Source organism: Hippopotamus amphibius, chromosome 4 (genome assembly GCF_030028045.1).
Source record: "Hippopotamus amphibius kiboko isolate mHipAmp2 chromosome 4, mHipAmp2.hap2, whole genome shotgun sequence".
In the NCBI taxonomy this organism is placed as follows: domain Eukaryota; kingdom Metazoa; phylum Chordata; class Mammalia; order Artiodactyla; family Hippopotamidae; genus Hippopotamus; species Hippopotamus amphibius.
Genome location: NC_080189.1, coordinates 99,989,108 through 100,013,507, shown reverse-complemented (window position 1 = coordinate 100,013,507; position 24,400 = coordinate 99,989,108). Strand labels below are relative to the sequence as shown.

The 24,400-nt window shown below is 42.9% G+C and overlaps 1 protein-coding gene across 3 annotated transcripts in view; it reads right to left on the bottom strand.

The window, feature by feature from the left end:
* Positions 1-24,400, bottom strand: part of RAPGEF5 (Rap guanine nucleotide exchange factor 5) — a 231,250-nt gene that overhangs the window by 145,090 nt on the left and 61,760 nt on the right. For all 3 annotated transcript variants that reach the window (XM_057730812.1, XM_057730810.1, XM_057730811.1), the window contains exon 6: positions 14,853-14,919. In XM_057730812.1, the coding sequence (XP_057586795.1) occupies positions 14,853-14,919 (67 nt within the window). The remainder of the gene's footprint in view (positions 1-14,852; positions 14,920-24,400) is intronic.

Genomic DNA, 24,400 nt, shown 5'->3' with positions numbered 1-24,400 from the left:
CAGTTTTAGAAATTCACTTTGAGGGCTTCCCTGGTGGCCCAGTGGTTAAGAATCCACCTGCCAATGCAGGGGACACGCGTTCGAGCCCTGGGCCGGGAAGATCCCACATGCCACGAAGCAGCTAAGCCTGTGCTCTAGAGCCCACAAGCCACAACTATTGAGCCCCCGTGCCACAACTACTGAAGCCCATGCACCTAGAGCCCGTGCTCCACAACAAGAGAAGCCAACACAATAAGTCCGTGCATGGCAACAGAGTAACCCCTGCTCTCCGCAACTAGAGAAAGCCCGTGCGCAGCAATGAAGACACAACGCAGCCAATAAATAAATAAATAATTTAAAAAAAAGAAACTCACTTTGAAACTCTAGAGGGATCAAGCAACTAGCTGTGGCCTGGCAGCTTTCAACACTTGAGAGAGAACTGCTGTTTAATGAATCAAGCGATTGCAGGTATCACAAGAAATGTGTATTAATTTTGTATTTCTGCCATAACAAATTACTACCCACTTAGCAGCTTAAGAGAATATCTACTTATCACCTCATATTTCCATAGATCCAGAGTCCAGGGACACCATGGCTCAACTGGGTTCTCTGCTTAGAGACTCACTAGGCCAAAAATCAAGGTATAGGCAAGGCTATATTCCTTACTGGAGGCTTTGAGAGAAAATTATGCTTCCAAGTGCATCCAGGTCGTTGGCAGAATCTGGCTCCTGCATCTGTAGGACTGAGGTACCGTTTCCCTTGCTGGTTGTCGCCTGGAACCGGCCCTGAGCCCCTAGAGGCCTCTCTCTGGTCTTTGCACGTGGGCTCCTACTTCTCAGAGCCAGCAACACCACACTGAATCTTTCTTGTGCTCGGAAATTTTCCTTACTCTCTCTTCTGCCATCTCTCTGTGATGCCCACCAGAGCAAGGTCTTTGTTTTAAGGCTCATTGGATTAGATTGGGTCCGTGTAGACAACCCAGGTCTGTAGCCTTAATCATATTTGCAAAGTACCTCTTACCATGTAATGTGATATTTACAGGTGCCAAGTTGCACATTCATCTTTGGGGCCATCCTACCTACCACAGTATGCAACACAGAGCCTCAGAGCCCTCCTGAAAAACTAGCCCTCAACACCTGTGTAGGTTTTATAGTAACGTGCTAATAGAGTCTAGTCCTGTAACGGGATTAACCTGCTGTAACGTCTTTACCAGAGCACACCTCTGAGTTCACACAATGGAACCCGAAGACTTGAGAACCAGTCTGAATAAATTTATAAACTGATAAACCATGCAGCCATGTTTACTGTATTTAATGATTCCTAACGGGTTAAAAATTAAAATGCTGTTTAATAGAACTTCATAGGTCTCATTTTGTAAAATTCTTCAAATAAGAAGGGAACTCTATAATCAAATTCCAAACCCAGCCTGTTAGACCTATTCCGTAACGACGAAGTATTTTAAATGAATACAGAAAATTGCTTTTTGAACCCTAAATTGTTATTTTTTAATTAATGTGGACTCAATTAATACTTCCTGTCTCAAATGCTTCACCTCTACAGTGCAAATGACAGTACACTCTGCTATCGAGGATGAAATGTGACTGCATGAAAATGCATGAGCAGAATGCCTGCACAAGATAAGACTGCAACAAAAATTAGCCATTCTTAGCCTTCTACGCTGATCTCACTTGGTCTTCTTAACTCAGCAACAAGCTAATAAATTAACATCTGCAAGCAAGTGTCTTCAATAATTTCCCCACATAGAAGTTCATCTCTGTGGTGTTTATAATGGCAAAAGGTGGAAAATAATCACAATGTTTAAAAATCAGGCGATGATAAATCCACGGAATGGGGTACTGTGAGCCACTACAGATGTTGTAGGAGGTACTATCAGCACTGAAGGTATATTAACTGAAAAGTACAGACCACAAAATAAAAGGATCTTTTTTTTCTTACATATTTTACAAAAAATATATACACAAGAAAAACAATCTAGAAAGTAATAAACACTAAACTGTTCATAATGAGTTATTTCTAAGTGGTTTCATTCTGGGCATCTTTTTTATTCTGTATTTTTTTTTTATAAATTTTATTTATTGGCTGCATTGGGTCTTCATTGCTGTGAGCAGGCTTTCTCCAGTTGTGGCAAATGGGGGCTACTCTTTGTTGCGGTGTGCAGGCTTCTCAGTGCAGTGGCTTCTCTCGTTGCAGAGCATGGGCTCTAGGTGTGCAGGCTTCAGTAGTTGTGGCACGCAGGCTCAGCAGTTGTGGCTCACGGGCTCTAGAGCCCAGGCTCAGTACTTGTGGCACATGGGCTTAGTTGCTCCGCAGCATGTGGGATCTTCCTGGACCAGGACGCGAACTCTTATCTCCTGCATTGGCAGGCACATTCTTAACCACTGTGCCACCAGGGAAGTCCCTGGAATTTTTTAAAATTATTAAGTCTTTATATTCAAGTTAATACAAATGTCAGATAAATTTTTTAAATATGCAAAGCATAATCCACAGTAATGAAAACTCACTGTAACAGCTGATCAGGGTAGCTATAAAGCACAATGAGGGAAGGTACTAACAAACCCATGGCTTCTTATAAATACCAAGAACAAGGATGACTACACCAAGCATGTGCTACAAGTCCTATGGGGCTGTCTTAATGCTTCTTGAAACCAGAGCTGTGTTCTGGGCCTCACTTGACACTTTCTCTCAAAACTCAATCTCCAGGACTTCCCTGGTGGTACAGTGGTTAAGAATCTGGCTGTCAGAGGAAGAATCAAGATGGCGGAGTAGGAGGACGTGTACTCACTCCCTCTTGCAAGAGCACCAGAATTACAACTAACTGCTGAACAACCATCGACAGAAAGACACTGGAACTCACCAAAAAAAACCACCCCACATCCAGAGACAAAGGAGAAGCCGCAATGAGATGGTAGGAGGGGCGCAATCGCATTAAAATCAAATCCCATAAATGCTGGGTGGGTGACTCACAAGCTGGAGAAAAGTTATACCACAGAAGTCCTGAGGGTTCTGAGCCCCACGACAGGCTTTCTAACCTGGGGGTCCAGCAATAGGAGGAGGAATCTGCAGCGAATCAGACTTTGAAAGCCAGTGGGATTTGACTGCAGGACCTCCACAGGACTGGGGGAAATGGAGACTCCACTCTTGGAGGGCATACAAAAAAGTGCGCTCACCAGGTCCCAGGGGGAAGGAGCAGTGACCCCACAGGAGAATGAACCAGACCTACCTGCTGGTGTTGGAGGGTTGTCTGCAGAGGTGGGGGGCAGCTGTGGCTCACCGAGGAGACAGGGGCCCTGGCAGCAGGGGTTCTGAGAAGTGCTTATTGGCATGAGCCCTTCCAGAGTCCACCATTAGCTCCACCAAAGAGCCTGTAGGCTCCAGTGCTGGGTCGCCTCAGGCCAAACGACCACCAGGGTGGGAACACAGCCCCACCCATTGGCAGACAAGCAGATTAAAGTGCCACTGAGCTCCACCCACCAAATCGAATTAAAGTTTTACTGAGCTCCGCCCACCCAGCCCAACCCACCATCAGTCCCTCCCATCAGGAAGCACCCACGAGCCTCCTAGATAGCTTTCTCCACAAGAGGGCAGACAGCAGAATCAAACAGTATCAGCAGTATTTCATCTTGTGGAACTGAAAATCACAGCCACAGAAAGACAGAGAAAATGAAAAGGCAAAAGACTTTGTACCAGGTGAAGGGACAAGATAAAACATCAGAAAAACAACTAAATGAAGAGGAGATAGGCACTCTTCCGGATAAAGAATTCAGAATAATGATGGCGAGGATGATCCAGGACTTTGAAAAAAGATTGGATGCAAAGATCGAAAAGTTGTAAGAAAAGTTTACCAAAGACCTAGAAGAATTAAAGAACAAACAAACAGAGATATGCAACACAATAACTGAAATGAAAAATAAACTAGAAGGAAGCAATAGCAGATTAACTGAGGCAGAAGGGAGAATAAGTGAGCTGGAAGACAGAATGGTGATAATCACTGATGCAGAAAAGAATAAAGAAAAAAGAATGAAAAGAACTGAAGACAGCCTAAGAGACCTCTGGGACAACATTAAACACACTGACATTCGCATTATAGGGGTCCAAGAAGAAGAGAGAGAGAAAGGACCTGAGAAAATACTGGAAGAGATTATAGTTGAAAACTTCCCTAACATGGGAAAGGAAATAGCTACCCAAGTGCAGGAAGCACAGAGAGTCCCAGGCAGGATAAACCCAAGGAGAAACATGCCAAGACATATAGTAGTCAAACTGACAAAAATGAAAGACAGAGAAAAGTTATTAAAAGCAAGGGGAAAAGGACAAATAACATACAAGGGAACTCCCATCAGGTTAACAGCTGATTTCTCAGCAGAAACTCTGCAAGCCAGAAGGGAGTGGCATGATATATTTCAAGTGATGACAGGGAAGAACCTACAACCAAGAATACTCTACCCAGCAAGGATCTCATTCAGATTCGACAGAGAAATCAAAAGCTTTACAGACAAGCAACAGTCAAGAGAATTCAGCACCACCAAACCAGCCCTACAACAAATGCTAAAGGAACTTCTCTAAGCAGGAAACATAAGAGAAGAAAAGGACCTACAGAAACAACAACAAAACAATTAAGAAAATGGAACATACACATTGATAATTACCTTGAATGTAAATGGGCTAAATGCATCAACCAAAAGACACAGACTGGCTGAATGGATACAAAAACAAGACCCATATATATGCTGTCTACAAGAGACCCACTTCAGACCTAGGCACACATACAGATGGAAAGTGAGGTGATGGAAAAGGAAATTCCATGCAAATGGAAATCAAAAGAAAGCTGGAGTAGCGATACTCGTGTCAGATAAAATAGACTTTAAAATAAAAAATGTTACAAGAGACAAGAAAGGACACTACATAAAGATCGAGGGATCAATCCAAGAAGAAGAGATAACAATTATAAATATCTATGCACCCAATATAGGAGCACCTCAATACATAAGGCAAATGCTAACAACTATCAAAGAGGAAATCAACAGTAACACAATCATAGTGGGGGACTTTAACACCCCACTTACACCAATGGACAGATCATCCACACAGAAAATTAATAAGGAAACACAAGCTTGAAACGACACAATAAATCAGCTGGATTTAATAGATATCTATAGGACATTACATCCCAAAACAGCAGATTACACATTCTTCTCAAGTGCACATGGAACATTCTCCAGGATAGATCACATTTTGGGTCATAAATCAAGCCTTGGTAAATTCAAGAAAATTGAAATCATATCAAGCATCTTTTCTGACCACAACACTATGAGATTAGAAATCAATTACAGGAAAAGAACTGTAAAAAACACAAACACATGGAGGCTAAACAATACGCTACTAAATAACCAACAGATCACTGAAGAAATCAAAGAGGAAATTAAAAAATACCTAGAGACAAATGACAATGAAAACACAACAATCCAAAACCCATGAGATGCAGCAAAGGCAGGGAAGAGGGAAGTTTATAGCAATACAATCCTACACCAAGAAACAAGAAAAATCCCAAATAAACAATCTAACCTTACACCTAAAGAAACTAGAGAAAGAAGAGCAAACAAAACCCAAAGTTAGTAGACACAGAGAAATCATAAAGATCAGAGCAGAAATAAATGAAATAGAGACAAAGAAAACAATAGCAAAATCAATAAAACTAAAAGCTGGTTCTTTGAGAAGATAAATAAAATCGATGAACCTCTAGCAAGACACATCAAGAAAAAGAGGGAGAGGACTCAAATCAAAAAAATTAGAAATGAAACAGGAGAAGTTACAATGGACACCGCAGAAATAAAAAGCACCATAAGAGATTACCACAAGCAATTATATGCCAATAAAATGGACAACCTGGATGAAATGGACAGATTCTTAGAAAGGTATAACCTTCCAAGATTGAATCAGGAAGACATAGAAAATATGAACAGACCAATCACAAGGAATGAAATTGAAACTGGGATGAAAAATCTCCCAACAAACAAAAGTCCAGGACCAGATGGATTCACAGGTGAATTTTATCAAACATCTACAGAGAAGCTAACACCCATCCTTCTCAAGCTCTTCCAAAAAACTGCAGAGGAAGGAACACTCCCAAACTCCTTTTATGAAGCCACCATCACCCTGATACCAAAACCAGACAAAGATACTACAAAAAAAGAAAACCACAGACCAATATCACTGATGAATTTAGATGCAAAAATCCTCAACAAAATACTAGCCAACAGAATCCAACAACACATTAAAAGGATCATACACCATGATCAAGTGGAGTTTATCTCTGGAATGCGAGGATTCTTCAATATATGCAAATCAATCAATGTGATACACCATATTAACAAACTGAACGATAAAAACCACATGATCATCTCAATAGATGCAGAAAAAGCTTTTGACAAAATTCAACATCCATTTATGATAAAAACTCTCCAGAAGGTGGGCATAGAGGGAACCTACCTCAACATAATAAAGGCCATATATGACAAACCCACAGCAAGCATCATTCTCAATGGTGAAAAACTGCAAGCATTCCCTCTAAGATCAGGAACAAGACAAGGATGTCCACTCTCGCCACTATTATTCAACATAGTTTTGGAAATCCTGGCCACAGCAATCAGAGAAGAAAAAGAAATAAAAGGAATCCAAGTTGGAAAAGAAGAAGTAAAACTGTCACTGTTTCCAGGCGACATGATACTATACATAGAAAATTCTAAAGATGCCTACCAGAAAACTACTTGAGCTAATCAATGAATTTGGTAAAGTTGCAGGATACAAAATTAACACACAGAAATCTCTTGCATTTCTATACACCAACAATGAAAGATCAGAAAGGGAAATTAAGGAAACAATCCCATTCACCATTACAACAAAAAGAATCAAATACCTAGGAATAAACCTAACCAAGGAGGTAAAAGACCTGTACTCAGAAAACTATAAGACACTCATGAAAGAAATCAAAGACGACACAAACAGATGGAGTGACAACCCATGTTCTTGGATTGGAAGAATCAACATTGTGAAAATGACTATATTACCGAAAGCAATTTACAGATTCAATGCAATCCCCATCAAATTACCAATGGCATTTTTCACAGAACTAGAACAAGAAATTTTACGATTTGTATGGAAATGCAAAAGACCCAGAATAGCCAAAGCAATCTTGAGAAGGAAAGACGGAGTTGGTGGAATCAGGCTTCCTGACTTCAGGGTATACTACAAGGCTATAGTGATCAAGACAGTATGGTACTGGCACAAAAACAGAAATATAGATCAATGGAACAGGATAGAAAGCCCAGAGATAAACTAAGGTCAACTAATTTATGACAAAGGATGCAAGGATATACAATGGAGAAAAGGCAGCCTCTTCAATAAGTGATGCTGGGAAAACTGGACAGCTACATGTAAAAGAATGAAATTAGAACACTTCCTAATACCATACACAAAACTAAACTCAAAATGGATAAAAGACCTAAATGTAAGGCCAGACACTATAAAACTCCTAGAGGAAAACATAGGAAGAACACTCTTCGACGTAAATAACAGCAAGATCTTTTTTGATCCACCTCCTAGAATAATGGAAATAAAAACAAAAATAAATAAGTGGGATCTAATGAAACTTCAAAGCTTCTGCACAGCAAAGGGAAACTATAAGCAAGACGAAAAGACAACCCTCAGAATGGAAGAAAATATTTGCAAATGAATCGACAAAGAATTAATCTCCAAAATATATAAACAGTTTATCCAGCTCAATATCAAAAAAACAAGCAACCCAATCAAAAAATGGGCAGAAGACCTAAATAGGCATTTCTCCAAAGAAGACATACGGATGGACAAGAGGCACATGGAAAGCTGCTCAACATCACTAATTATTAGAGAAATGCAAATCAAAACTACAATGAGGTACCACCTCACACTGGTTAGAATGGGCATCATCATAAAATCTACAAACAGTAAATGATGGAGAGGGTGTGGAGAAAAGGGAACGCTCTTGCATTGCTGGTGGGAATGTAAATTGATACAGCCACTATGGAAAACAGTATGGAGGTTCCTCGCAAAACTAAAAGCAGAACTACCATATGACCCAGCAATCCCACTACTGGGCATATACCCAGAGAACACCATAATTCAAAAAGACACATGCACTCTAATGTTCACTGCAGCACTATTTACAACAGCCAGGACATGGAAGCAACCTAAATGTCCATCAAGAGATGAATGGATAAAGAAGATGTGGTACATATATACAATGGAATATTACTCAGCTGTAAAAAGGAACGAAATTGGGACATTTGTAGAGACATAGATGGACCTATAGACTGTCATACTGAGTGAAGTGAGTCAGAAAGAGAAAAACAAATATTGTATATTAACACATATCTATGTACTATAGAAAAATGGTACAAATCAACCAGTTTGCAAGGCAGAATTAGAGACACAGATGTAGAGAACAAACATATGGACACCAAGTGGGGAAAGCAGGGAGGGTTGGGGGGGAATGAATTGAGAGATTGGGATACCAAATTGTACACTCTAAATATATGCAGTTTATTGTAAAAAATAAAACAAAAAAAAATTAAAAAGAATCTGCCTTCCAATGCAGGGGACACGGGTTCATTCCCTGGTCTAGGAAGACCCCACATGCCATGGAGCAATTAAGCCCATGCACCACAACTATTGAGCCTGTGCTCCAGAGCCCGTGAGCCACAACTACCGAAGCCCACGCGCCTGGAGCCTGTGCTCTGCAAGAAGAGAAGCCACTGCAATGAGGAGCCCACACACTACAATGAAGAGCGGCCCCGCTTGCCACAACTAGAGAAAGCCTGTGTGCAGCATCGAAGACCCAACACAGCCAATAAATAAATAAATACTAAATAAATAAAGTAAAGATAAATAAATAAATAAATAAATATATATATATAAAAACAAAAACAAAAACTCAATCCACCTGGCCCTTCCCCAAATCACATAGTAGTTCTGAAGCCACCAGAAGGGCTGGAGCCAGGCCACGACTCCAAGGAGGAATTCTGTGCTCCCTACACATGAGAGATATAAGATGCTCACAATTTGTGGCAGCCGGACGGAAGGTCAGCCATTCCCTGGGGGAGTCACTCACTTTCATGCTCTGAACAAACAGGCCCACTCAGGTCTGTGACGGACTTAGAAAATGGAGATTAACTACGCTCTTTCTCCATTCCTCAGAAAGGAAGAGGCAGGTAGCCAAGAAAAAGGGATGAGTGGAAATTAGTGTGTTAGCATTTTAAAACACAGTATTTCTAAATGTGGCAAAATTCATCACTGGATTGTACTCATCATGGACTCAGTGTGACAGATTCTCACCACCTTCTCTAAGATTATTTCTAGATCTTACGAACTTGATGTACCACCTCTTAAATAAGTCTCCAAAATTCTAAGTTTTTATAGAATCAGCAAAACTCAAATCCCATGCTAATTCTGCCTCCCGAACCGGTACTGAAGTGAATTATGTCCAATCAAAAAAAGCTGTCACCGTTATCTTCAGATACTATTGTTCAACAAGGAATTTCTCCAACGTATCAAGCCCAACTTGTAGATTCATCAAGAACAAGCTAAAGGAATCCTAGCCACTTTATATGCTTCTTGACCCAGAAAGGGTGTAGACAGAGTCCTGGGAAAGACACACCTTCAAGAAAATGGTGGAAGGTTCAGGAGAATGATTAGACATGGCAAAGGAGAGGAGTTTTAAACCAGTGAAAGCAAAATGTAAGAACAGGCACATGAGAGGAATGAGAGAGTTGACAAGACAGAGAATCTTGGAAGGCCGGGGTCTGTGCGAGAACGAGCTCACGGTTGATGCGAAAACTGATGGAGTTTTCACGTCACAACTTCTGGGCACTGAGCAGGGGAAAAAACCTGTCTGTGAAGTTGACAACATGCTGCAGTTATAACCACTTCGTTTTTTTCCTAGAGAGGTGAAAAAAGAAACTCCATAGCAGATCTCGTTCTCTCCAACACTTTCACTAGAAGGTGTACATCCTAGTACGCCTGCTGCCTTCTTGGGGCTTCATCTGCTTCAAGATCTTCTAGAACTTACAGCAGTCACCCATAATTTGGGTTTGATTATTTAAGCTTAATGGTATTTCTCAGAGGACTGATAATGTATCCTATGAGAAAGAATCTGGAAAATACCACTAAGAACATCAAACACAGAGGATCTACATTAAAGCTGGGTGAGCTGAAGAAAATGAACAACAGGATAGAGCAGAAACGCACCAACAGAGAAATCTGAACTGATGGAAATTACCACCTACATCAGCTCTGTCTAGTTAAATGGTCCCCAAGTATTAGATTCTGTTCTCATCCACACGGACCTCTCTTCCTAAATTATGTACATTGATTTGTCATTTGAATTCATCTCTCAAGATATGGCCACAAACTTTCACCACTACCACTGCCACATTAGTGTTTACTGCAGACAATCAACACTGTTCTCTTTTACCATCCAAATGATGGCTGATTTCACTGGACCAAGCAGCACAGAGTATCACACCACATGCCCCCTGTCCTTTTATAAACACCACTCATATAACCATGCCAGCAAATACGCATTTAATATGTAAAATTCACAACTCAGCCTAACTCACATTACTTCAGCCGTTTGACAATTAGACCGTGTGACTAAAAATCACAAATTTCACTCAGATAAGATGTTTGTGTTTTCTTATCTCCACAATTTCCATCATGAAAATGTAGCCTGAAGTAACAGAAACAGCCTAACGTGATTTGTTTAGGGTGCTGATTTTAAGGAAGCGTGAGCTGGAAGTCTAGAATCAGTTTTTATCTCCTATTTAAGGAGGTCCATGTTTCCACTTCCTATCTTTGGATGATGCCCAAGTACTTCTCAGTTCTTTACAATTCCTCAAAGTTTAGATTACTTCCTAAATTTATATCCTAAGAACTACGACTTTGAAAGCGATATTTCATTCACCATAAATTCTTCCCTATGTCTAGCTTACCCTGGATTGTAAAACAAATATATAAAAGCCATGTCATCGATTCTGAACACTCTTTTTTGTCATGTACACTGGGAGAACTCATATTTAAAAATAAAATAAAATAACGCTCAGAACTTCCAGGATAGAAACTGGTAAACTGTGTCATCCAAGGGCCCTTCTTAGCCTGCCAGCTTTAGCAGACTAACAGAGACTCAGGAAATAAAGAGAAGGTTTTCAAGTTAACAAAATATGTAAGGTCAGATGATATTAGACAGGAAGCTGAGATATTAAGGCAGAAACCACATGTATAGCAAGGACAGCCAGACTATTTTCAGACAATAATGCCCAGAGTGTGTCTGTAGACTTTAAATACTGGAAGGAGTCTATTACAGACATGTCCTTCTATCTTAAGCTGAAAACTTCTTACAAAGCTTTCTTCTTTAGGTTTTCGGATGTCAGGCACCTGGGAGGGTGGCTCTTTCCTGAAACCCACCAGAAACGTAGCTGGAACATTTTTATTGTTCATGTTTGTGTACATTTAACAGCTGTAATCTGACTGAATTATCAAGACATTTTTATTTCTATACACACTGTCTTCTTATGTTCCTTTAATAGGAAAACTCACTTGTGCTTTCTTCCAGGGTAGAATTTTAGGTATTATTTTTTAGATGACAGGACCTTTCTCTTGATGAACCTAACTGAGACTAAGAAATAAACAATTTAAAAATGAGGATTTTTTTTTTTAAAAAGACAGCCATATACCAAACCCTCAAGTTTGAGTAAAAAGAGGTGAATAGACAGGGCAGTAAACTCTATTGCAGGAAACTGCTGCCCCTTTCCAGCACCCTGTAATTATACACACCTCGAAAGAACACTTTAACAAGTCTGCACGACAGATGTCACTGTTGGCTTCCTCTAATGCATTTAAGGGTCATGCTAGATGATAACTGTTACTTGAGTGATGTATGCAAACACCGCCCTTCCTGCACGGTGTTAACAGTGAGGTAACAAGTTTGCATATTCAAGCCAACAGGAATAACTACGGGGTACACTGTGGAGAGGTGAAGCGCCACAGTCCTTTCATATATGCTTATAGAACTTAGATATCGCCTGGTCCACCACTCGATCTGGCCAAGGTCATAGTGTTGGAAGAACTAAGAGTCAAGGTCCACGTTCTCAGTTCAAAGACAGTTTCACTATTCCGGGCTGATCCGTCCTCAACTGAAGACATGGATCTTTCTCCCCTGCCCTTTACTCTCGTTCCCCCACTAGCACCTCACCTCAATTTACTCAGCCGTTTAGCTTGGAGATTTTCTCCAGGAAGATTACCTCAACCAAATATACAGCCAGCACTTCGCTGTCCACCCCTCCTTTTTGGAGGCTTTCTTGAATTTGACTTTCACGGTGTAAGCCATTCAGGATTACCCTCTCTCGCAGTCCCCTCCTCTCCCTACCGCCCTCTCATCATGGATGCTGCCCAAGACTCCATCCTCCACTCTGCTCTTCAATCGACAGCCTGGACGGGTTCCCAAAACTCTAGCCCTGACCCTTCTGAGTTCCAGAGTCACGTCTCCAGGTGTTTCCCGAATATTTTTACATCCTCATGTCCTCTAACTCAGTGTGTCCAAAATTATGTCATCTCTCCTTCCACACATTTTACTCAACTTCCTAAGAGTATCATCACTTTTCCATCAAGTTCAGAACTCTGGTTATCTGACTCCTCCTCTACCTTTACCTAGTCCTACTCATTTTTAAACACTTCTTTATGCTGCCTTTTGAACCCATTTTTCTTCTGGATCCCCCCCAAAACCACCAGAAACCTGATTTTTATCAGCCTCTCAACCAGTCTCTTCATCTCCAACTCATCTTTTTCTTTTTCTTTTTATAGTTTTAATTTATTTTTATTTATTTATTTACTTATTGGCTGTGTTGGGTCTTCGTTACTGCTCACGGGCTTTCCCTAGTTGCAGCGAGCGGGGGCTACTCTTCGTTGTGGTGCGCAGGCTTCTCACTGTGGTGGCTTCTCTTGTTGTGAAGCATGGGCTCTAGGGGCTAGGGCTTCAGTAGTTGCAGCACTCAGGCTCAGTAATTGTGGCTTGAGGGCTTAGTTGCTCCACGGCATGTGGGATCTTCCCAGACCAGGGCTTGAACCTGTGTCCCCTGCATTGGCAGGCGGATTCTTAAGTACTGCAGCACAAGGGAAGCCCCCATCTTCTTCCTTAAACGTCTACTTCATCATTAATCTGTTGTTCAAAAAGTCTTTCACTTTTCTTTATTAGGTGCTTCCTCTTTAACCAGATGGGTCTACTATTTTCTCAGTGTATTTTCCCATTCCTCCACCTGCACACAATAAACCCCCCAGCTAGAGTACACATCCTCTGTCACCTGTTCACATCCCGACTGCCTTCAATGCTGGTTCAATCTAGTCTCTTCAATGAAGCTCTCTATTATTGTTCTTGGATTTACTATCTATACACCACGATTTCTGGTGCTCAATTGCCAGCTGTTTTATAGGCTAGCTTTTTAATGTGCTCATCTCCCTCATACGGCTGTAGGAACACACCTTACATGTACATTGTTTCTGAAACCTACCTAATAACTGTATTACATTATTAAAAAGGCATAGTATTTAAGAGAACATGATTAGGAGTGGAAAATTCTGAGTTTTGTTCTTTTCTAGATGGATGACCTCGGGCAAGTTGCTTAACCTCTAGAAGCTTTCATGTCTATAAAACAGAGATAATGCCACCTATTTCACAGATCTGCTGTGAAGTGTAACATGTATGTGTGTATATGTACACACACACACACACACATAATGTTGAACACAGTATTTGGTGCACAGTGGGTGGTTTTTTTTTTTTTTTAAGACAGCTTTAATGCTTTTGCACACCATAGGCACTCCTCTTTGGTCAATATTTTAAACTGCAAAAGTCGTGTTAAATATTTTTTCTTAACATGCTGTCAAGATTCCATTTCACATGAAGTTTTACACCACTGATCACTATATCTGGCCAAAAATTACTTTTCTAAGCTACATTCCAGAAGAGGAGGAAAGACAATTTTTAAATTTCAAGCTGTGCCCAGATGCCAAAACTTGGTGTATGAAATGGTACAAGATCAGTTTCTTTCCACACACAGAATCCAATCCAGAGTGATTTTTCAGTAAATACATTTTTTAAATGCAGTTAAAGGAGAAGTAAAGAATCTTTGGGAAGGCTAGAAAAGTTTCCAGAAAGCCCAGCCGGTGGATAAAGATTTTTTAAGATAGGATTGCTAGAGCCTGTCAAAAACCAGAACTTAATGATAAGCGACCACAGCCAGCTTTTTCTAGGAAGAAGAGCATAAGCTTTCCTTCAACCAACAAGTCAATTACTGACTCTAATTAACAGCTTTAAAAGACATAATGATTAAAAACAAAAACAAAAAGACATAATGAAAATGTCACAATCCAGTACATTAAAAACTGAAGACCTGATCTTTTGTTGGTTGAGGTGATCTTTTTTTTTTCCCCTAGTGAAACATACAGTCTGTTCTCCTTTGTGCAGCAGGTCACAATTTCCCCTAGGTTAAGTCATACTGTATTAAAAAAATTTTTTTAATCAGATTAAAAAAGAAGAAATCTTCCACTAAGTTTCCAGGAACTTTCCACCAACAGCATCTATGATCTTGCAGGAGAGGCTGCATCAGAGTAGAGCAAGAGAATGCCATTGTCTCCGTTGCCTTGACTTGAGCCTCCCACAACAGGGAGCAGCTACAGGGCAAGTGTCTCTCTACACCACTACCCAGACTGCCGCCCTTCAAAGGCCCCTCATTATTTCTTCAGCCCTGGGCAGGGATGTCGCATGGCCTTACCGCAGATGTCAGACGAGCAAGGATTTCGTCGCTGCTCTCTTCTGAGTCTTCAATTTTCTGATGAGATCTTTGAAAAACAAAGAACAAATTACTCTTTAGCTTTGGTTGCTCAAATCTGTTCAGCAAGTTATGGGGAGCACATGTTATATAACAGCATTTTGGTTTAATACATTGATGAAGGTACCCATGTGAGTAACACGGAGACAGTAATGCCATAGGAACACAACTCTGCTGCAGCCCAACTGTTCCTTCAAAATCAATTAGCAGGAACGACTTTCCCACACGTCAGTTAAGTCCTGAGGACTGTGTCTTGCTCTCCAAATGATAACACAGGATAATCCTGACATACCAGATTTACAAAAGGGCGTGCACTGGGCGCAAGCAAATGGAGAATATAACGTGGTCAAGTACTGAAATTCCTACTAAGTCTAAATGAAATCCAGATTCTGAAAATATGAAACATGAATTTTCCACTACATTTGAGTTTCAGCCCAAACAGATTTATTATGAAATGGTCTATTATAAGCCTAACACTGTGATAGGAATTTTGCGGAATACAACAGCAGAAGCACTTTGGTCTTTTTTACAAGACCACAGCCCAGCTGAGAAGAAAACCACGCATATGTTAAATAATTAAGGAACCATACAACATATTACACAGTGTGAGATCAGTCTGTTTAGAAAAATGACCTTTCTGATGTAATTCATGAAAAGTGTTCACCACACAAATGTACACACTACCATATGAAATTCCCTACTTCAAACAAATCTTATAAAGTTGCACTTTTTTTCCTGACTTGGTCAAAGGAAAAAAACATTGACTAATGCCAACTGAGTATATGTAATTGTCTCCCAGATCTATTTCCACAAGCGATTCCTTTCAACGCCTTCTGTGGACTGGGGGTGGGGGGGTGGGGCAGGGTTGGTGGTAATTGCCCTGCAGGGCAGCGGTATGGCACTGGCAGTCCAGTGATTGATTTCAATCTCAGGAAATGCAGTGGGCCAGCTGGAGCACAAGCCTTGCGGGGCAGGAGGGCTTCTCCTGGCTCCTAAGAGAGCTAGGAAGATGCTCTTTAAGAATGGAAAAAAGCCAGTTGGATCCATTCTGCCACTGGCTTCCTGTTTCTGTAAATGTCATTAAGCCCTTTCCAAAGGAAAAAAAAAGTCCCACCCTTCAAGTCGAAGCAATGAACTACAAGAATTGCATGTTATAGGTATGAAGCGATGGGCATGTTGTCGAATAACTTAACTCCTTGTGCAGCGAAGCATCTGAAACATGACCTTGATAATGAACATTTCAAACAAGGAGCTTTATTATTATTTTTTAATATTTATTTATTTATTGGCTGCATTGGGTCTTCGTTGCCACACACGGGCTTTCTCTAGTTGTGGTGCACGGGCTTCTCAGTGCAGTGGCTTCTCTTGTTGTGGAGCACGGGCTCTAGGTGCGTGGGCTTCAGTAGTTGCGGCATGCAGGCTCAGTAGTTGTGGCATGTGGGCTCAATAGTTGTGGCTCGCCAGCTCAGGAGTTGTGGCGCATGGGCTTAGTTGCTCCACGGCAAGTGGGATCTTCCCAGACCAGGGCTCGAAACCGTGTCCCCTGAATTGGCAGGCGGATTCTTAACCACTGCACCACCAGGGAAGCCCCAATGAGCTTTATTATTAAAATGGTCTCTTCGCAAGGGTTCCACACACATGAAGTTACACAGAGAAGAGAGCTGCAACCCTCTGTAAGCTAAGCCACCAAACCAGGTTTATAAGATTATGCTGTGGTAACAGAACAGCTCTGAGAGGAAATCAGGAGCCAAGAGCATGAGACACAAGAGCACCGACAAGGTCCTCAACACCCCGTCTGTGCCCGTGGGGAAGCGTGGGCCGGCCATGCCCTCTCATGCTTCCCGGCCCCCAGCAGACACCTGAAGGGTGAGTTACTGTGCAGGACATATGTCGCATTAGCACAGATTCTGTCGTGAACGTGTTTTCAACAAACTGTTGAAAGCAACTCAAAACTCCAAGGGGAGCGCTTGTGTATGTGACTGGTGGTGGCTATTTGATGAGTAATGCCAAGCCGTTGCTCGTTCTGTGACAAATAATTCCGTCTCTGTCCAAGCAAAACTACTTTCATCATGCTTCCAGCATAAAACATGCCTTAGCAGAAACATTTCTAAAGGAAAAACGTGTAAGAGAGACAGTGATGCTCGCCCGAGAGCTGTCCCACAGCCCGCATCCCATTTTTATCCCCTCCATCACCACGATTTATACCCAGAACTCCCAAGTCTTTCTCTAGCCCCTGAATCTTCCCTGAGCTGTGTTTCCGTCTGCCTTCCACGTGGCTTTAAGTGGCAATTCCAGAGTTATTTTCACCCACCTGAGGATCTCATAGGCTCCTCAGACTTGACACAACCCCCGCTGACCTCCTCCTGCCTCCTGTCCTCACGGGCTCTGCCAGCACCTCTCACCACTCAGCTTCACGTCACCCTGCGGCCCCTCCCCGCCTCCTGCACTCCCCGCCTTTCCAGTCACCAGATCTCCCCAGCTCTGCTTTCCTACTTTCCTCCCCACAAGCCGCACTGACAGCCCCTCACCTCCACAACTGATTTTAACCACCTTCCAACTAACCTGTCTCTGCTTCCCCTCCTGTATCCCAACTCCCTGATGCCAGGACCCTCTTCCTAAAACCCAGATCTGGTCCTGCTTTTCTCCAGACTCACACCTTCAGGGATTCTCCCACTGCCTGCTCACGGGTTCAGAAAGACGCTTCCTTTCTGCTAAGGAGTCCCAGGTCCACCCTGCACCAGCAGGTACCTGCGTGGCACCTGGCGTGGAGGAGGGACGTGGGAGCGGGACTGAGGGGGACAGGCAAACAGCGGGAGAGCTTGAAAGGGGGGGAAGGAACAGAGAAGGGCGATGCTCCCCCAACTCTGCTTCCTTCCTCACCACTGTGGCCCCTCCCCAGATGGATGGCAAAAGGCCCAGAAGTACCAGACTCTCTTTCCTCAGTAAATGTATTTTTGCAAAATGAGACAAATTCTGCTTATTTTATGATGTAAATACACACCAGTGCAACCCAGTGAAGACAAAGTTCTCACATATCAGATGAAAACAGATAATGAAACAGATGGGGCAAGGGAGAATAAGGAAAGAATCAGCTGTAATACGCAGTACACCACTTTACACGAGGGACTCCCGCATCCGTGGATGTTGGTATCCGTGGGGGTCCTGGAACAGATCCCCCACGGATCCCAAGGGAGGACTGTACTTGCATATTCACCCCGTTATTACTAAAGGGGACTGTGCTGCTCAGTGAACAAGAGAGGAAGAAGGAAACTCTGGTTAGAGAAGGGAAACAGAGAAATCCTGGCTGGACACAGCAGGCAATGGCAGTGACAAGTTGACGTAAGAAAGAGAAGAGAAAAGGAAGTGGCCCCAGGAAGGAAGACCCATCCCTGAGGTTTGTGCCAGCAGGAAGCTCTGGCCCAACTGGTGTCCCCTTTATAAATTCTCATGGCTGCTTCTCCAGGTCTCTGCTTGCCGACAGCCGAAGCCTGACCCCGTAATTCTCCAAGGGAAATGCCGAATCCTAATGCTGTGGGCAGATGTCTCTGTAAGTTCACGAGGTCTGTGAACGCTAAGGGTGCCATTGTGAGGACACAGGAGTGGCAAAAGCCTTTGGTCCTCTTCCCTTGTCCCTCTAACCATCAAACAGGACACATCAGCGTTCTACTCAACACCCATCAAAAACAAAACAAGCCCCTGCCCTCCCTACAGGCTTCCCCACCTTAATTATAGGCAACTCCATCCTTTCAGCTGGAAGTCATCCTTGACCACCACCCCTCAAGCACCACTGATACTCTACACTGTATCCATCCCCAAATCTGATCAGCTCTGCCTTCAATATCTCCCTTTTGACCGCTTCTCACTACCTCTACTCCACCCACTGTTGCTCCAGCCACAGGATCTCTTACTTGGCCCCAGGGCCCAGAGTGGTCTTGTTAACATGTAAGTTAGATCATGGCCCTCAGCTGCTCAAAATCCTCTACTGAGTTCCCACCGCTCTCAGTACAAAGCCAAAGCCTCTACAGTGGCTGACATCTCTCTCTTTACTCTGTTCCAGTCACTCTGGCTTTGCCTTTAATGCTCCTGTCTTGGGTCTTGCCCTGATGGTCCCCTTACCCTAGAACACTTCCCTCACATCACACACTGCTTCTTCCCTCACGTCCTTCAAGTCTTTGTCAACCTCCCGGAGAGGCCTTTCCTGACCCATCTCTCTATCACTCACTTCCTACTTTATTTAACTGCATGAAGTTTTCCACCGTTAAGCAACATAAAGCTGTTGATGAAATTGTCTGTCTTCCCCTCCTAGACTGTAGGCTCCACAGGAGTAGAGATTTCTTTTTTGTTCATAATTACATTCCCAACACTTAGAACACGACATAGTCCATAGGAAGCATTCGATAACTCTGTGTTCAGCAAATTAACTGAGGACCTTAAACTTCGGGGAATGCTCTGCTATGAGCCACCATCCCCGGCGACCACTGCACAAGATATCAGCTTGTTCTCTATAGTCAGTTCGACTGAAGGACCCTGCTTATACTCAAGAGCTGTTTCCCTCAGCTCCTGCATCATCCTCCCAGCTCCCTGCAGCAGTCCCTCCTCTCAGTGACCTCCTTGTCACTAAAATCTGATATGAATGACTTTCTTATATCAAACACTAAAGAGCTGGTAACTTTGAAAATATCTTAAATAATATAGCAGCCACCAATGGTCACCCCACCTCCTCAACTTCCCCTAAGAAATAATTAGTACAGTCTTAGGAACAGTTTCTAACCTGGCCAACTGTTTGACAATCGTTTACACCATTCACATGGCAGCAGAAAAGAAGCAGGAAGTTCCCCACCCCAAAAGGTCTCCCCACTCAAACTCTCAGCTCTAAGAGGGCTAAACAGTCATGTGGTGTTGAGTTCCAATAATAAGCCTTAGGAAGCAGCACACAAGAGCCATTACCTGGGCAATAGAATTTATTTTGTACCAGTCAGGTCCAGTATAGTGTCTAAAAACTTGGGTTTAGCTAGTATCCCTGCAATGGTTCCCAGAATTCTCTTAGGAAAAATTCCTTCATGAGAATTAATAGAATGGGTTTGAGATTATTCCAATGAAGTTTTTCAAAATAAAGCTTACCATAAATAGGTCTATAGGAGAAACAGAACCCACACTCCTTAATCAGGTTTGTTTGTTTGTTTTTAAATTTATTTATTTTATTTATTGGTTGTGTTGGGTCTTCATTGCTGCACATGGGCTTTCTCTCGTTGCTCAGAGCAGGGGCCACTCTTCACTGCAGTGCACAGGCTCCTCATTGTATTGGCTTCTCTTGTTGCAGAGCACAGGCTCTAGGCACGTGGGCTTCAATAGTTGTGGTGCACAGGCTCAACAGTTGTGGCTCATGGGCTCTAGAGTACAGCCTCAGTAGTTGTGGCGCACAGGCTTAGTTGGTTCGCGGCATGTGGCATCTTCCCAGGGCAGGGCTCGAACCCGTGTCCCCTGCATTGGCAGGCAGATTCTTAACCACTGCGCCACCTTGGAAGTCCCTTAATCGGATTTTGACCAAAATACTCGTGCCTCAAGATTCAAGAGCAGCTAGTATCATTTTGGAAGTGGAAAATCCTAATTCCTTTTCAACAGTGGAAAAGGCTTCCTGGGATTTCAGGATGGAAAGCTGGAAGCATTTGTTACAGAAATATTATCTAAATACAAGGATGAGTCAAAAATTATCCGCACTCTGGCCGCAGAATTCATTTTAATTAACTTTTAGAAAAGACAAATATATCACTTTTTGACATAATCTCCTTGTTTTTCAATACACTTTGTCCATCTGTCAACAAGCTTTCGTATTCCCTAGTGAAAAAATGTTTTAGGCTGAGTTGCGAGCCACAACTGCACTGCTGTCTTCACTTCATCAGAAATGAATCTTCGTCCTCGTAGAGCTGCTTTCAGGGGACCAAACAGGTGAATGTCTGATGGAGTAAGATCAGGACTATAGGGAGGATGTTTTAACACCGCAAAACAAAATTTTTGCAGGGTGTCGACAATGGGGGCAGAAGTGTGCAGACGTGCACACCCTCAGACCACAAAAAACGAATCACTGCGTGCTGCTGTTCTTTCATGCCAATCACAAGCTGGGCATCCATTTTTGCTTGCACCACAGCTACAAATGAACTGATGTACCACGTTCATACCTGCACAGCAGTGACTGGGGAGACAGTAGCCTTGAACGAAAAGCGCTGATAAGACAGTGCGGCCAACAGAAGTTTTAATATAACTGGAGTGTGGATAATTTTTGACTCACCCTCGAAGTATCATTTTACATTTGTGTATTGACATAACTTTAAAAATGCACAAGTTAGGATTTACCTGGTGGCACAGTGGTTAAGAATCCGCCTGCCAATGCAGGGGACACGGGTTCGAGCCCTGGTCCAGGAAGACTGCACATGCTGCAGAGCAACGAAGCCCTGCACCACAATGACTGAGCCTGTGCTCTAGAGCCCAAGAGTCACGGCTACTGAGCCCCCGTGCTGCAACTACTGAAGCCCCTGTGCCTACAGCCCATGCTCCACAACAAGAAAAGCCACCGCTCACCACAACTAGAGAAGGCCCATGCACAGCAACAAAGACCCAATGCAGCCAAAAACAAATAAACAAATAAAAACGCACAAGTTCTGTCTATACCTATGTCTCAATACCGAACGGCATATTCACTGAGATGCCAAGAGTCACCCCTCCACACATAACATGGTTCCTACAGGAAAATGGGTTAAATGCATCCAACAACCATAAAAGAGACAAACATTTGGAGTCTAGTGGTTCAAGAGGTGTGGACCATGCATAACGGGCACGTGCTCATCCAGCTGAGGTGTCACACACGGCCCTCCGGGCACACGTGAGCCAGCACTATCCCCAGCACAGGCATGTTGCACGTTACAGAGGATGCTAACAATATGACACACGGTCAGCTCTGCGCTGTGGCAGGAGCTATGACACGCGTTCCACGTCTGGGGGTGGGGGAGGCGAGGGAGACGAGCCTCACACTGGCCTAGCTGGAATCCTCTCCTGGGTCACCTTTGCAGAGGCAGGACCTTCCCTCCTGCTAGAGTGGTTTCTAGCCTCATGACCCTTCCACGGAAGGGAAGGAGGTGAACAGAACTTGGGAGAGAATCAGATGGTGCCCTGCGCCCTCTCCTCCGTGAAGTCCTATGCGGAGCCACTGTAGGAAGCGTCCCTTGGAGTCCTCCTTGTACCCGAGCTCGTCACCATGAATGGGGCTCAGGCCTGCCTTGAAACACACTGTTCTCCCATTAGAGACTCATGCCACTCAAAACAAAAAAACCACCACAGCAATACAAGATGTGGCCTCCGTCAGTTTTCATGTGAGTTGCTAGCACTGCCATCCCAGGGGCTGTCATTTGTTTCTGAACGCTTCGTACGTACACACTATCCATCAGCATTCGCCTTAAACAGAGAGATTCTCGTTTGGGACTCAATGAACCCCAGGGAGCACGCCTGTCTCCAAATCAGAATTTTGACAGGAAGAGGATGTTCCTGGGGAATGTGGGGCAGGCCTGTCCACTACCTCCCGTCCCAAGCCAGACTGAGGCTGCCCTGCCCCGCCCTGCTTGGTCTGGAGGGACCTGAGGAAAACACAATTTTTAACACGAACCTCAGACTAACCCTGCTAGAGGCTGGTGAAATTCTAGGGCATGGAATAAACCAGAACCAAGACAACCTCTACAGGAATATTTCAAACATGATTCCACAACAAATAGGAGATGCACGATACACGCATATATGGGAAAAAAGCACATAACACTTAGTGGGCTTAGCAAAATCCATCTTTAGGATATTCTGCCAACACAAGTGAGAGTCACTTATCCTGATCTGTGACTCAGAGGCGTCTTGGGAGAAGTAATATCCAAGATGAGGTTCTGACGGAAAAGGAGTGGCCCTGAAACTCAGCAGGATGACCAGCACACGGAAGTGGGGAATGGCAAGAGATAAAGCCAAGGCCAGAGCAGGCAGAGCTTGTCTATTACGGCGAAAGAGTTTTAGTTTTATGCTGAGGGCCATGAACTTTGGCTGTAAAGCAAACAAGATGGAAGGAGAAGTACCTAGAAGAAGATATAAAATCAAAGGTAGGTTTGGTTTCTTGCTCTTATGATTGAGAGAACCATTTGTTTGCGAAAGGAGAACAGCCAACAGAGAGTGAGAAACTGAGAAAGCAGACAGGCAAAGTGTCAGAGGCGAGGCAGCACCCAGAGCCCAGGGAAGAAGAATGAGCCTGGAGCAGGAGGAGGGACTCTTCCCCCGCCACGCTGGGAAGAAAGGACGTTAGGTCAGCTGAGAATGCCAGGATCCACGTCCTCCTTGGACAACCCAAAGTCCCTTCCATACTTGCTGAATGTCAGGCAAGGAAAAGTAACAGGGACTTTCTCGTTCAGAAATATTTCCTGGGCCAGATTTTTAAAATATTTTCCTAAGAAATCATTGCCACAAAAGAGAATGTTCCTCAAGGGGCCTAGAGTCAATCTTTACCAAATCCAACATCTACGGACCCCAAGAGGATTAAAAAGATGTCGGAGCTGACACTCAAGTACCGCCCCACATGTATCTTCCCATAACATCTACAACCGGACAGGTATATTTTGCTTAATGAAGCAAACTTCTATGACAAAAAGAAAAAGTGGGATGGTGGAAGAATGAGAGTTGGATTTGTTCAGATCACTGATATCATGAGTACAGATACCTGTTTGACCTTCTCCAGAGAAGATAATTTTTCATGGCATCAAGCTATTAGTTTTGCTTATAGAGGAAATTTATCAAACAGCAGTAAATTGTGAATGTGACAGGTTTTAGTAAGGTCCAGGGTATACAGGGACACATTCATCTAAAACTGAATAAAATCAGTTATTACTGGTATCTCTTTCACATTTTATATTGAAGACTTGAGAACTAATGCTTAATATTTAATTAAACAGCTGCATTTCAAATGCTGGCACAAGCACGCCTAAAAGTTCAATTGTTGTTAAAATTCCTGCACTATTCCTAAACTAGTGTACTCTATCTGATAAAGATAGGCTGTCTATTCCCATACCTGGAAGAAGTCTGGTCTGTAAATAATGGAAATTTTGGAGGACTTAGTGTTTCCTTGGGAGAAGGAGTGACAAAGACCAAGACGAGCTGATTTCACAGCATATTTTACACAAACGATGTAAAGTGATAAATGAAAATTTTCTTCACCTATGATTCTAACACAAAACTTATGCCAAGTTCCATCATGAAAATTTTGTTGAGAAATATTCGAAAAATGTTTCTTTACTCATCCAGTCTTTTCCCCCTCTCCAAGGATCATAAAATGAGAATCTAATTAGGAAAAGTCAGGAATACAAAGGGTAGGTTTGGGACACAGGAACGGCAAATTTGATCTCCCCAGTTAGAAGGTGTTAATTTAGCACCATTTCAGAAATTAAGGATGTCCATGGACTTCTCATGTTGCTTAC